This window comes from Cheilinus undulatus, linkage group 13, assembly GCF_018320785.1.
Source record: "Cheilinus undulatus linkage group 13, ASM1832078v1, whole genome shotgun sequence".
Taxonomy (NCBI): Eukaryota; Metazoa; Chordata; class Actinopteri; order Labriformes; family Labridae; genus Cheilinus; species Cheilinus undulatus.
In genome coordinates, this window is record NC_054877.1 from 17,169,550 (window position 1) to 17,183,888 (window position 14,339).

General features: G+C 38.0%; 1 protein-coding gene across 3 annotated transcripts in view; it reads right to left on the reverse strand.

Annotated features, from left to right (window-relative positions):
• The window catches only part of rock1 (Rho-associated, coiled-coil containing protein kinase 1), a 59,189-nt gene that overhangs the window by 25,012 nt on the left and 19,838 nt on the right, over positions 1-14,339 (reverse strand). For all 3 annotated transcript variants that reach the window (XM_041802498.1, XM_041802497.1, XM_041802499.1), the window contains exons 2-9: positions 11,319-11,400; positions 7,200-7,300; positions 6,955-7,092; positions 6,701-6,876; positions 3,318-3,402; positions 3,006-3,150; positions 2,727-2,865; positions 59-150 (exon numbers count right to left, since the gene is read on the reverse strand). In XM_041802498.1, coding sequence (XP_041658432.1) covers positions 59-150; positions 2,727-2,865; positions 3,006-3,150; positions 3,318-3,402; positions 6,701-6,876; positions 6,955-7,092; positions 7,200-7,300; positions 11,319-11,400 — 958 coding nt within the window. The remainder of the gene's footprint in view (positions 1-58; positions 151-2,726; positions 2,866-3,005; positions 3,151-3,317; positions 3,403-6,700; positions 6,877-6,954; positions 7,093-7,199; positions 7,301-11,318; positions 11,401-14,339) is intronic.

Consider the following 14,339-nt stretch of genomic DNA (forward strand, 5'->3'; position numbering starts at 1 on the left):
TAACAGTGAACAGGGTGCCAAATGTAACGGGGTTGTGAAAAGTGATCAGTAATCTTACTCTCTCTGATGTTCTCCCACGTCCACTGGTCATTCTTGAAAAAAGGATGCCTCTTGATCTCATCCACACCATTTCGACCGAGTCGAACTTCCCTGCCAGAGTAAAGGGGGGACAGACTCGGTTAGACCATTGATGTTTTTTTTAAATTGCCTGCAAGATTTGCTGATTTGAATGAAAAAAGTATGTTCAATTCTTAGTAAATTCAGTGCAAAACGGTGTAAGATCTACAGTGTTTCCCACATACAGGTGCATCCCAAAAATAAGAACATCATGACAAAAACTGTTTTTTTCTCCGTGATTAATTCAAAGACAATATTTCAAGATTGTTTTTTGTTTCAGTCTTGATGATTATGATACTATATTGTATGGAAATGTTGACCTTCTGCAAAATGTCCTTTTGCACAAATTGCTGCATCTGTGCAACGTGGCATGGAGCCAGTCTGTGGCACTGCTGGGTTGTTATGAAGCCCAGGTTGCTCTGATAGCAGCCTTCAGCTCGTCCGTATCCCTGAGTCTGCTGTCCCTCATCTTTAGGGATGAGAATTGATAAGATTTTATTGATATCGATGCCATTATCGATTCCTTTGGATGTTCAATCTCTGAACTTGAATTAGAATACAACATCACTACACATTTTCTTTAAAAGATAAAACCTTAAAATAAACATGAACTAGTCTCTGGATCCGAGATCTCTGGATGTATGGAATAAATTTAAATCTTTTACAAAATTAACCACTCTTGTACAAAAAGATGTACGCCTTACATTTAAAATCACTATTTGTCAGACATTGCACATTACCTTGTGTGAGTCAATTTTGGAGAAATGATCCACACTTTTGACCACTTCAGTCTGTGTTTGTGACAGTTCACTAGAAAAAAGGTGGTAATATGGTAACACTATATCCTGGGGTATTAAAAATAGCCATGGTGTAGCTTTGATTGCCGTCATGAAGATGGTGTTGTGTGATGAGCACACTAATAATAAATTCCTCAAGAATATGTTGATTTTTCCACCCACAGCACCACTGCCAGTGTATGAACATGCTTTAAAAGTGATTAAAGAGCTCCTGTTAATGATGTAAGGACAGTTTTGCAAAAGGCAAACACACACATATATACCAGCGCACGGATACTTGCAAACTATGGCTTGGTGCGGTGCAGGCACAGCTCTGGCACCGCGGTATGTTCTTCTCTAAAGTCAAACTGTTATATATGCACCGCTGGTTGTCATGTGATCTAACAACGTGAGTTGAAAATGCTTCAGTTCTTTTTTCTAGGCATAGATCAGTGATGAGAAATGATTACATATATCCACAGGTGCTATGTTTGTTTATTTCCTCAACTTCCCTGTTCATGTTCGCTGACTGCCACATGCGAGGCCGTGTTTTTCATGGCACGTGGGGCTGATCGTTAAGATAAAATGTAAATGATGTCAGTGGATTGAACCTGTTGGAACCGGTTCTCAATTGGAACAAGTTCTCGTTGCCCATCCCTACTCATCTTCCTCTTGACATTTCTCTAGAGATTCTCTGTGGGGTTCAGGTCAGACCAGTCATCTGGCCAATCAAACACAGTAAACAGTAAATGGTCAGCAAACCAGTTTCTGGTAGATTTGGCTTCACTGTGGTCAGGTGCCAAGTCCTGCTGGAAAAGGAAATCAGTATCTGCATAGATTTCCAAAATCTCCTGGTAGATGGCTGACAGCATTGACTCTGGACTTGATAAAGTAGAGTGGGCCAACACCAGCACATGACTCGGCTCGTCAAACCATCACTGACTGTGGAAACTGAAAACAGTCAAGTTCTCTTCTCCTTAGCCCAGGTTAGACACCTATGACATGTTCTGTGGTTCAAGATGAGCCCAACACTAAAAACGTGACACTTTCAGCCCATTTCCTGTACCTGTCTTTGTTTGCTAGCTCTTAATTCACCGACTCAAGCCTCAGTCCACTCCTTGTGAAGATCCCCTGAGTTCTTGAATGTGCTTTTTTTTGACAGTCCTCAGAAGTCTGAGCTCATCCCTGTCACTTGTGCACCATTTCTAACATGACTTTTCTCTTCCAGTTAACTTTCTGTGAATATGCTTTGATACAGCACTCTGAGAACAGCCTGCCCTTGAATCTAGAATTAATAGAAGTTTAACCTTTTGAAGTAAATAACAAGGAAAATAATGAACTTTAACATAGATTCATATTTTTTTAGATGCACCAGTATATAAAAATCAGTAAATGTAATTAGTACTTGCTTACCGAGTGATTTTTCATGATTTATCATCTATCAGTCTTTTTTTTGTCTTGCGCTCTATCCTTTCCATTTTTAATTTAACTTACCATGACTGTTTGTTTTTATTTATGGTTCTTGTGAGTTTTAACTATATTTTCACCTTACTTTTAAAATTATTGAAATGTTAAGCGCAATATTTTTCTGTACTTGATTCAATTTATGTACTTAAAAAAAACACAAGATAAACCCTTATTACCCACTATGTGGACACCATTTTCTTTATGCTTATTTGTGGTAAAATATTGTCTTTTTTGTCATGTATTTCAATCAAGATTCTTTCCACTGAAGGTTCTTTGGGAGGGAAAACAATCTTTGCCTCAACCAGGGAAGGGTCTGGAGATAAGAACCCTCTTCAGAGTCCAGCTCTTAGTCTCTCCTTATCTAACCTGTCAGTCAGGAAAGCACAGATGAGATTCTTGGCGTCATTGGAGATGTCGCTGTCATCGGGGAAGGTCAGGGCATTCTTGTGGTTCATAATTTTACTGTAGGTCCCCACCAGGGAGTCTGCATAGAAAGGAGTGTCGCCTGTACACAACACAAGACACATGTTTAAGAGTAATATTCAGAAAAGCTATTTTTTTTGTTATTTATATAAATGAGAAATGTAGAAAAAAAAAGTTTGAACAGGTAGGAGAAAATGGTTTGACCTTTTCAGCAAAACTCACCAACTAGCATTTCGTACAGGAACACTCCCACAGACCACCAGTCACACTCTCTGCCATAATAGCCGTCTCCTCCTTGGGATTTCAGTACCTCAGGGGAAATGTAGTCTGGCGTTCCTACTGCTGTGTCACATCGTACCATACCATCCTTTAAAAAAGAAATGTCATCAGTTTCAACCTTATGTTGTCCTTATTTATCCATCAAAATAATACTATAATAATAATTTCTAGCAACAACACCAAAGTTGTCATACATGGTTATTATCATTTATGAACCATAAGCTTCATAATATTAAATTAAAGTGTATTAAATACCTTATTCATTTTCATGCAGGTCCCAAAGTCTGCGAGTTTCAAGTGGCCTGCCTTGTCTAGCAACATGTTATCAGGTTTCACGTCCCTGAGGAGGCAAATATTAAGAGGTATCAAACAAATACTCAACACACAAACAACACATCAGACTCATGAGGATAATAAAGCTAAAGCACTCAACATGTATGAAGCCCTTTTCGCAAGAGGTGCTTCAGGTTGCAACTATTAAAAAAAACCCAAATCTCTCATATTGGAGCTGTCTGGAGTTGCTCCACTGTTCTGCAGCAATCAGTCACATGTAATGAGGTGTGAAGGAGGCTGGAGGCTGAGAGAGCAGAATTTATGTTTTCTTACAATGTCCTTTCACTACAACATCCAGCATGTTAATAGGCCAACAGTGAGAGGACTATTTAATATAGCTGTCATGCTGAGCATGTTCCAACATCTCAGCTGTACATGAAGCTTAGTGCGGAAATATTTTTAGTAACACTTTTATAGGAGGGAAAAAAATATACAAGACTGTTGTGCATAAAAATTTTACTATCAAATGTGAACAGACTGACTGCGATACATAAATATGACATTTAAAATGAAGCAAGATGAGATTTTTAGACAACTAGGTATGGCTTTGTCCAAAATCAATACAATCTGAAAGCTCCTTACAGGATCTTTGAATAAAAAGCTGCTATGTTATGGAAACAAGTAGTAATGCTCCCACACACCCTAAAGTGCCCAGAAGAAGCATTCACCACTTTGGATGTTTTACTCTTTCATTGATCTTTATAAATCAGTCATGGTCAATAGAACTTGGCTTTTGACAAAAAAAGCCCCAAATTTCCTATTTGATTGACATCTGAGCTTTTACTAAGCCACAACATTCACCTTGTTATCTTTGAACCATTTCTTTGTAGCTTTCACTGTATACTTTGGGTCACTGTCTTACTAGAAAATCAATCTTCCCCCAAGCTGTAGTTCTTTTGCAGACTGTACTAGGTTGTCCTCCAGGATTTTCTTATATTTTGTTGCATTCATTTTACTCTCTATTTCTACAAGCCTTCTAGGGCTAGCCACTGAGAAGCATCCCCACAGCATGATGCTGCCACCACCGTGCTTCACAGTGGGGATGGCGTGTTTGTTGTGATGTGTAGTTTGGTGTCCGCCCAACAAAGCATCTTGTCTGATGGCCAATTTCTAGTCAAAAAGCACCATTCTGGGCTCATCAGACAAAAAAACTTTCTTCTATGTGAGCATGACAGGAAGGCCACAGTTTGTCAGGCTGGGGAACTGTGTTTCTGGGACATTTATGAGCAGTACAGGGGCTCCACAAGGAACAGTCCTGGCTCCGTTCCTGTTCACACTGTATACATCAGACTTCAAATACAGCACTGAGCACTGCCACATCCAGAAATAGTTGGATGACACTGCTATCGTGGCATGTATCAGAAATGGACAAGAAGCCGAATACAGGGATCTGATAAGTGCCTTCAGTGACTGGAGTCACAAAAACTGCCTCCTACTCAACACCACAGAGACATAGGAAATGATCATAGATTTCCGCAGATCCAAACCCCCTCTTCAGCCAGTGAACACTTGTGGCGTGGATATCGAGGTGGTGACATTGTATAAATTTTTAGGTGTACACCTGGATAATAAGTTGGACTGGTCTAAAAACGTAGACTTCATCTACAAAAAGGGGCAGAGCCACCTTTTTTGCCTGAGAAGACTCCGATCAATAGACATCTACAGTAAGATACTGCAGATGTTTGATCAGTCTGTGGTGGCAAGTGTTCTGTTTTATCCTACAGTCTGCTGGGGAGGCAGTGTAAAACACAAGGATGCAAGGCGTCTGAACAGACTGGTGAAAAAAGCTGGCTCTGTGGTCGGAATCAAGCTGAACTCATTGGAGGATGAGGTGGAGAGATGCACAGTGAGGAAGGTGGAGGCCATTCTGAGGAACATGGATCACCCACTTCATATCTCCCTAAATGACCAAAGAAACAATGGTGGCTGACGGCTCCTCTCTCTACGCTGCAGGACAGAAAGATATAGAAGATCCTTCATACCATCAGCAATAAGACTATATAATTCTACCATAAACAGATGAGACTCCAGACAAATGAATTTCCTTTCGGGGATAAATAAAGTTATTGTATTGTATTGTATGGAGTCGCCTACACGCCTTTTGGTGAACTCCAGTCAAGATTTAATGAGTTTTCTTCAACAGCTGCTTTGTCTTTGCCACTCTTCCATAAAGCTTTGACTGTTGAAGAATCCAGGCAACAGTTACTGCTTGTAGAGTCTCGTCTCTGCTGCTGCAGCTTGTAACTCCTTCAGAGTAGTCATAAGTGTCTTGTTGGCCTCTCTCACTAGTCTCCTTCTTGCACGGTTGCACAGTTTGTGAGGACAGCCTGATCTAGGCAGATTTACACATTGCCATATTCCTTCCATGTCTGGATGATGGATTTCACTGAACTCCAGGGGATGTTCAGTGCCTTGGCAATATTTTTTTTTTTTATCTATCCCCTGACTTATACTTTTCAATAATCTTTTCTGTGAGTTGCTTGGAATGTTCTTTTGTCTTCATGGTGTAATGGTAGCCAGGAATACTGATTAACCAGTGATTGGACCTTCCAGACACAGGTGCCTTTATACTACAGTCATTTGAGAAGCATTCACTGCAAACAGGTGATCCCCATTTCACTAATTGTAAGACTACTGGCACCAACTGGCTGGACCTTTATTGAATGAGGACAGGCATTGTAAAGGGGTGAATATTTATCCAGTCACTCATTTGACAATACATATTTCTATTTAATTAACATTACTCTGTAGAAACCTGTTTCCAACTTGACGTCAGGGAGTTTTTGTACTTTTATTGGTCAAAAAAGCCGAATAATATTGACCATGACAAATTTAAAAAAATCAACCAAAGGGTAAAAATCAAAGGGGTGAATAATTTTTATAGGCCGTGTGTAGTCAGAGCATTAGCAACTAACCAGCATTTATCAACAAAAAAAGAAGAAGTACTTTTGAACTTTTTCCTTTTCCTGTAAATTTGCCAGAGTTAGCCAAAAGCTAAGTCTCCAATAATAACTTGCTGCATTTTACAAAGCCTCATTAGGACATAGGTTGCCACCACACCTTCCAGATCCTTCTGCATATCTGGCAGTTGTCTGGAACCATAAAGATTACTTATATCATGTTTACTACAGATGAGGTTTCACAACTACCTCCAACCAGATTAGAAATCCTTTTAAAGCTGACTCACAGACATTATAAACATCACTTTCAAAAACAATGACTTTAATGTGGTAGAGGAGGTTTAAATATGAGACCAGTGAATAAAATATTACAGAGAGGAGAGGAGATACAAGTTTGGTCGTTACCTGTGAATGAAGCCCATGGCGTGGATCCCATCCAGTGCCAGCACCACCTCAGCCGTATAAAAACGAGCCCACTTCTCAGGGACGTCATAGTTGCTCATCAAGTTAACCAAGTCCCCGCCTGGCATGTACTCCATCACCATGTAGAGGTAGCGGTCATCTTGGAATGCAAAAAAGAGCTGCGGAGAGGAAATAAGCCCATCAAACATTTCTTTTCAGACTCACACAAGGCTTGCTTTTTTCCCATCATATCATACCTGCACCACCCATGAACTGTTGGCAAAAGCCATGATGTCTCTCTCCTCCCAAAAGAAAGCAGAGTCCGACCTTTTGATCATCTCAAACTTGCTCAGCAGCTTCATGGCGTAGACCTTGCATGTGGCTTTGTGTCTTACCTAGAAGAGTTCAAATAAAAGGCCTATTTAGATACAAACTAAAAAAATAGAAAGATTCTTGCAAAAATTTTGCTGATGATATTAAAGACAGAAAATATCATTCTTACCAACTGCACTTCTCCAAAGGCTCCCCTGCCAATAACTTTAACCACCTCATAGTCCTCTGCTTTCATGCGTAGATCACGGACTTTACTAATGGTGTCCTTGTCTAGAGAGAGAATGCAAAGACAGATGTTAAAAAACAATTAAAAGTATTATTCTTGTGCTTTTGCACTGATATTTTAGAAGAGTTTTAGTGATGAATTACAACAAATCTCAGGTCAAGGAAGCAAATTCAGCAACCCTGCTTTTAAACTATTATGTAGGTGTCGACATATTAAAAAGGGTTTGCTTTTAATCAATATCACGCCTGTTTGCAAACAGAGGGAAAAATTACCTAACAGTGCCTCTGCACAGCTTAGGGTTGCCGTTTCGGGAAAGTTTGTTGGCCTCTCCCTGATGTAACAATGCTAGCTCGCTCCCCTTGGGAAGACAGCATTCACTGTTCAGCCAAATTTGGTCACAGCTGAACTAGGGGGATAATTTCCAATTCACATGGGTCAAAACTGGCACAGGAACGCATGGAAAGGAGGGGGCGTAGGGGGCATCAAGTTCAATTGATCTAAAAATAAAAAGATCTGATTTGATGGAAAAGGAACATTTAAGAGTGAGTCACTTCCACTTAAAACACAAGTTCCCTGGATCACGATCATAAAGAGGCATAAAAGCCATGTCTAGAGAAGGTACAAATAAGATTTCATGTTGCAGTTACAGATAAACTGTGTATCTGAATGTGCATCCGAGGATTCTTGTATATAGTGAAGCAATCAGCTGAGGTGATCGTGGTGTAAAGCACGATGCATGGATAAGAGAAAGTAAGAGTAAAGAGACCCTCAGGCAAAGCATGCTGCTGACGAGTGGTGTCTCACAAGACAGCAAGTCCATTAGTCCATATCCATCAATGCACTTCAAACACATAAGAGTACTGTAGCAGCAGTAATTGAAGAGATATTTAATGGCAGTTTTGGCTGCAGGGGTTTACAGAAGCTTTGGCTGTCTATCATACAGAAAATCAGATTTTTAAAGGAACTGATTAAAAAAGGGTTTAAAGCACAAAATGAATGCTTGTCCATCCTTTTTGCCATGTGGGTAGACTGCCCCTGCTAACTCTTACCTTGAATAATGAAAATACCCTAAAATAAAAAAAAAGAGTATTTGTAAATGCATCATTTCTTTTGCAGATCTAGGAAAGAAAATTTCTTGTATTTACATAGCTTTAGGTGTAAAAAAAGTGGCTATATTTCTATGTAAAGGCTGTCAGTACACAATACAACACAATATTTGGATCTCAAACTGATTTTAATGTAAAGTTGTTTTATTAATCGTAGAATCAAGTTGTCAATTTTTTAATACTTTAATCATTTTCAATATGAAGAGTTTCTAAATAGGGAAGCACCAATGCATCAGTTGAACACTGGTATTGGCTGAATGGCTCTGTTAAAAAACACCAGTCATCTCCAATTAATGTGGTGTAAACAGATATAAGTGAACAGAGTTAATATATTGTGTCTATTCAATTTAATGCTAGCATCTAGTATGCCTAACTGCTCAGTCAAATTTCAATCTGTTTTCACAGTTATGCACAAGAGAAAATGTAAGAAGGAGAAAAACTAAACATCAGTTTTAGGGAATGTTTTCAGGCACCGGAAAAAAACGTGCCCCTCCTCAATCATTCGAGTTTGAGACAGGATTGGGAGGTATATGTTTTTTAATATTTTCAAACCCATACCAAATATAACTGGGGTATAGGTAATTACCACCAGGTGTTTAAAACCCACATTTCACAACACTTGGTGGCAAGCACAGTTCCGCAGCGAGCCATTCAGTCCTTTAACAAAAAGCTTCAAGTTAAAAAAAAAAAAAAAAAAAAGAAAATGAGTTTTTAATAGTTAAAGCATTGTCTTTAAACCGTCACATGTAGCCAGAGTCAAATCAGGACAGAGGATCAAGAGATCTTCCATTTCCTAATTCCCCTCTTTCTCTCTGTGTAAAAGCTCCTATGCTCTCTTTTCCCCCATTATTACCCCGGGATACAGTACTACCATATTACTACCCATTCCAAGCTTTAGCATAACAAATACTAAAGTGCCAGATCTAAATCAACATGTAACTTCCTCTACTTTCTGAAAGCTAAACCTATCCAGACCTTTCTAAAAACTCAATTAATGCTGAAGAACTGTTGCCTTAGACTCGAAATTTTGATTTGAATCCATAAATGTAAATGACGTGTAATCAATCAGCTGGTCCTGATGGAAATTGGGTTTCTTTAATTAAAACGATTTATTTCTTTTGATGCAAGGCAGAAGCTCATTAAAGCAACATTTTTTTTGTCTGTAACTGATTATGGTGGTATTTTTCACATACATGCTACATCATCCTCACTGAAATGTTGGACTCAGTGTATCGTGCGGCTTTGCAATTTGTCTCTGGTCCGGGTTTTCCATCCATCACTGTTTTCTGTCTGACAAAACTGTTTGTCTTCCTTATTTGACACAAAGATGAAATATTGGTATAACCTTCCTTATAAAGCCACTTTACATGAACAGCTTTCATATTTATGTTTTCTACTGGCTCCTAAAACTGGCAGTAGACATTCCCTTTGTTTTCATGGGTACATCATGCGTTAAATTCCTCAAACTCGCTCCGTCTTTGGCAAAAAGCTTTTATTGTTTTGCACCATAATTGTGATCCGAGCTCCAAGGTCACCTTAAACTTAAATGTTGCAATAGTTGGGGTGATTTAAAACCAGAATTAAGGAACAATTGACCAGTGTACGCCAATGTTTTTCTTCTGAGAGCTGCAGGCTTGTAACTGATGTAACATTTTTTTTTTTAATATTTGTGGAACTTCTTGTGCTGTCTTGGCCTGGACTCACTGTCTTGTAAAAGAGATTTGTGTACCTCAAGAGGAATACTCCTAGTTAAAAAAAATAACAAGAGAATACTCCTGGTTAAAGGCTATATAAATAAAGAATTAAAGTCGGCAAAATAAGCAAAATTACATTAGCAAGGTTTCAAAAACATTACCAATGTATGTGAGCAATTTAGAGTATGCAGGCAAGAAAATACTCAAATTTGGGTGCCTTATTAGGGTTGAGAAATATGGACCCAAACATCATATCGCTTTAGCTACATGATACATGATATATACTTTAATTTTTTTCTGTGATTTAATTGCAAAAACAAAGTGAGTTCCAAGTCAAATTCATATAGGTTGAATGCAAGATATCATACAGACACTTATCAACAGCACAATGTCAACATGAACAAAAAAAAAAAGACAAAATCACATTTTTGTTTGGAAAAAAAAAGTAAATCAAAATCAGAATCACATTAAACTCTGTTAATACAAACAATATTGTCCTTTCCTATACTTCATTTGAAGACATACTGATGTGTCTTAGAAACTGTTATATTTTCTAGCCATAATGCCTTGAATTAAGAAATATATATTATTGTGACAGAAAAGTTATGAGAAACCAAAGAACATAAAAAGTAAAGGCAGAAAAGCATGCCTCAAAGGGAGGGCAAATGTGCAGCTATACTAGAGACAGTGGGAGTATGAATTGTAGTTTATTTTAGGTATTTAGGTTAAATTATATGTTTATCTGCATGTAATCCAGGAAATTAAAGATATTCTGTATATTCTCATGATATAAAATCCGACCCCCCCCCCCCCCCCCCCAAACACTATCAGCTCTGCAAAGAAAGTCCTTTAATAAAACTGTACCAAGATAATTTGTATTTCTTAAAATGTCAATGCCAATAAATTGGACATTTACAAGCTCTGTTGAGGGCAAATAGATCTAGCTTGAATGTCCGCCTTTGCGTTGGTATTTCTTGTTTGTTTAAACATAGTTGGGGGGTTCCCTAGTCTGAGGGCACCGTGAAAAAAGAAGCCATCACGATAGCCACCATGTGGGTCACCAGCCATTTATGAAAGCCTCTTTGTTGGGGACACTAAGCAGCAGACACCTATTGTGTCCAAGCCTACATGGAAGCGGTGACCCAAAAACAGCCTGGGCTTATATACCCGTATGGGACAGGGTCTGCAAACACAAATGCACAGGGCAGATCGATGTAAAAGAAAGGGTGTAAGGGGGGGGAAGCACGATGTGTGCTACTTACATCTATTCAAGAAGTTGTCAATGCTCTTGTTCTTCCTCAAGGCAGGGAAGTCAAGGTCATACACCAGCGCGTCCAAGCCATCCTGAGAAGAGAGGAGAGGGGTTAGCAAGCAGGCAACTGAAGATGCAGTCTTCTATTTCTACAATATCACAGTCACAGCAATCACATAGTGCTGTAAGACTATAAGCTTCTGATGAACAGCTTTGAAAATACTTCTAGGAATAGCCAGGAGCAAGCTTCTGATCTAGATTTAACAGTCAGTGCTACTATCAACATCCACTCTTTTGTTGAGAGGTTAAAACTTAACTGCTTATCAAAGGGTCATACAGTGTAGAAAATATGGACATAAAGTTAGTGATGCCACATATTGGATGCTAAACAGGTGTTTTGAAGCCAAAGCCATGTTGCTGCCATATTGGGTCTGCTGTGCCAAATTAACATCCGGCTAATCAAGAAGTAGCAAATGAATGAAAGGGGGAAAGGTCAAATGAATACCTTGGTTGCTGAACCATGCTATCTAGCTAGCATATTCCAAACAATGAAAAACATAAACAAAGCTGACTTATAAGGTCACTAACAGGACAAAGCTAGAACGATAGCCTCCAGCCACTTGTCAATTTACACACCAAACTGATGCAGGGTATATACAGATATCTGACATTAAATTTCATACTTTTTCAAGACTCTCTTAATACATAAAAATAACTTATCGCATCTTCAATTTCTTCCCCAATTCATAAGTGACATAGTCACGTACTGTTTGGTTTGTGCAGATTATAAGATAAAAATGATAAGGAAAAAAAACTCAATAGTATTTCTTGTTGTAATGTGCAAATTAAGTTTTCTAGGAGCATTCTGAGATCAGACTTTGAAAAAAAAACCACCCAATTTGATAGCATAAAGTAGCTGCCAATGGAAGGTAAGACGTTTTTATGTAAGTGGCTTAAGAATACTTATAGCATAGTTGTAGTAGTCATGTTACTGTAGCATCGGCTTAACTATAGCTCACTATAGTTGAGTTCTTTATATCTTATTAATTTATTTCCATTAGTCTAGATTGGCTGAGAACTCTCCAAAACATACAACAAAGAAATATCAGCATATCTAAATTCATTAACCAGGTTAATACCAATATAGAGCAGAAAAAAACTAGCCTACAACCTTGGCTGGTGTGGTTATACATTTAAATGCTACACAACTAAAGTCCTCATAGTCTTACATGAGAGACATTTTTATACTTTTTAAAGCATTAATTTTTGCTAAATTCATTTTTCAACTCTTAATACGTTTAACAGACCCCATGGACACATTGTGATACATTTCAATATTAAGAAATGAGCTATGGAGACCATTTTACCACACTGTCAACATGTTTATATCTGCTGCTTAAATGGGTATTTTGACATGAATTTAATGGGTATCCCTTTGTTTTTTAAGCCAGCCTCAAGTGGACATTCTAAGAACTGCAGTTTTTTTTCACTTAATGCCTTTGGAAGCTGCTGCTTGCCAAGACAATGTAATGAACTGTATACATGAGGTTTATGTGAATTCATGAATACATCATCAAAAAAACAAAGATATTTCAATAATTAAGGAAGCGCATCTTTATGCATGCATGCAAGGATAGCTATTCTAATCTTTATGTCATTTGAAGTTCATGAAGCATCAAAGACAGCTGCCAAAGGAACCATGAAAACATATCAGGTTTTATCATTGCTAAAGTTAAGTGAGTTATGAGTCACAAAGGTGAAGGTGTAGTCAGTCTGAGACAGGTTGTTAACATCTGGGGGCTTCAGTCAGCTGTTGACAAAGGATGCATTCATGAGCTGGGATGCTCATATTTTACACCATTCCTTACTTACTAAATAAAGACTTTATCACTCTTACAATGCATCTATACTGCTGTTTTATGCACTTATCCGTTTGATAACTTTTACAAAGTATAACTAACACATTAAAAGATGATTGATGGGATTTTTTGGGAGACCGTCTTGTCACCTTTACTAGCTTCTAAATATTCTGCCAAAAAGACATTTCATCTACACACTTCTGTAACTTTGAACCTTGAATTAATGGCGTTTCCTCCTGAAATTCATGAAATTACTCAAAAGTAAGCAATTTCCATGATTAAACAAAGTCATAATAGTTTGGAATTCTTTCACATGTTATTATTTTATGAAGTTTTTTTGTTTTGAATTTTGTTTAGGTTTTTTTCTGCTGGTTTCTTATTTTAGTTTAATTTCACAAAAATGCTTCATTTCAGTCCGTTTTAGTGTTAGTTTTCCAGCAATACTGTATAGGTGTCAGAAATGAGACCCAAAAGGGTCAGAAAAACAGGGTTCCTACGCACTTTTAATAATCAAATTTAATACATTATTAAGACCTGAGCTGATAAACATTAAAACCAGATTTTGTATGGCAGACAGTCAAAAATGAAAGCCATAAGATATGCCTTGTTACACTGGACTGAATTATCTGGTTTAATGCATTGTTTAATGCAGGACAAAGATGTTTTGATCATGAACACCCAAATTTGATGATTTCTAGAACATTCAATGTCTTTTTTCTATCAATATACAGTATAGTGATATTTAACATAACATATGCAACAAGCATATACTAAAAACTGAATGGCCGTCTGAGGCGGCAGACCCACGCCTAAGCAGCGCCACCGAGGAACTTACGCTCCCATTGATTACTACGGTGTTCAAAATTTCCAAGTCTGACAAAAACCAAACAGGTACGCGGATTGTCACCAAAATCTAATTGATTCTTCCCTGTCACTATCCCACTATTCCCTAAAAGTTTGGTGAAGATCTGGCTTTCTGTTCTCGAGTTATCTTGTACACATACAAACAAAGAAACAAAGATACGGAACCCTTTACATAACCCCTACATAACAAGACACATCTAAGTCAATGTGCAATCTATAGTTTAAGACCAATTAAGGCCAATTTTCAGGCCTTAAAATTAAAAAGTTTAATCAAATAACTTTTGACAGTTTTAAAGGATCTACAGGAA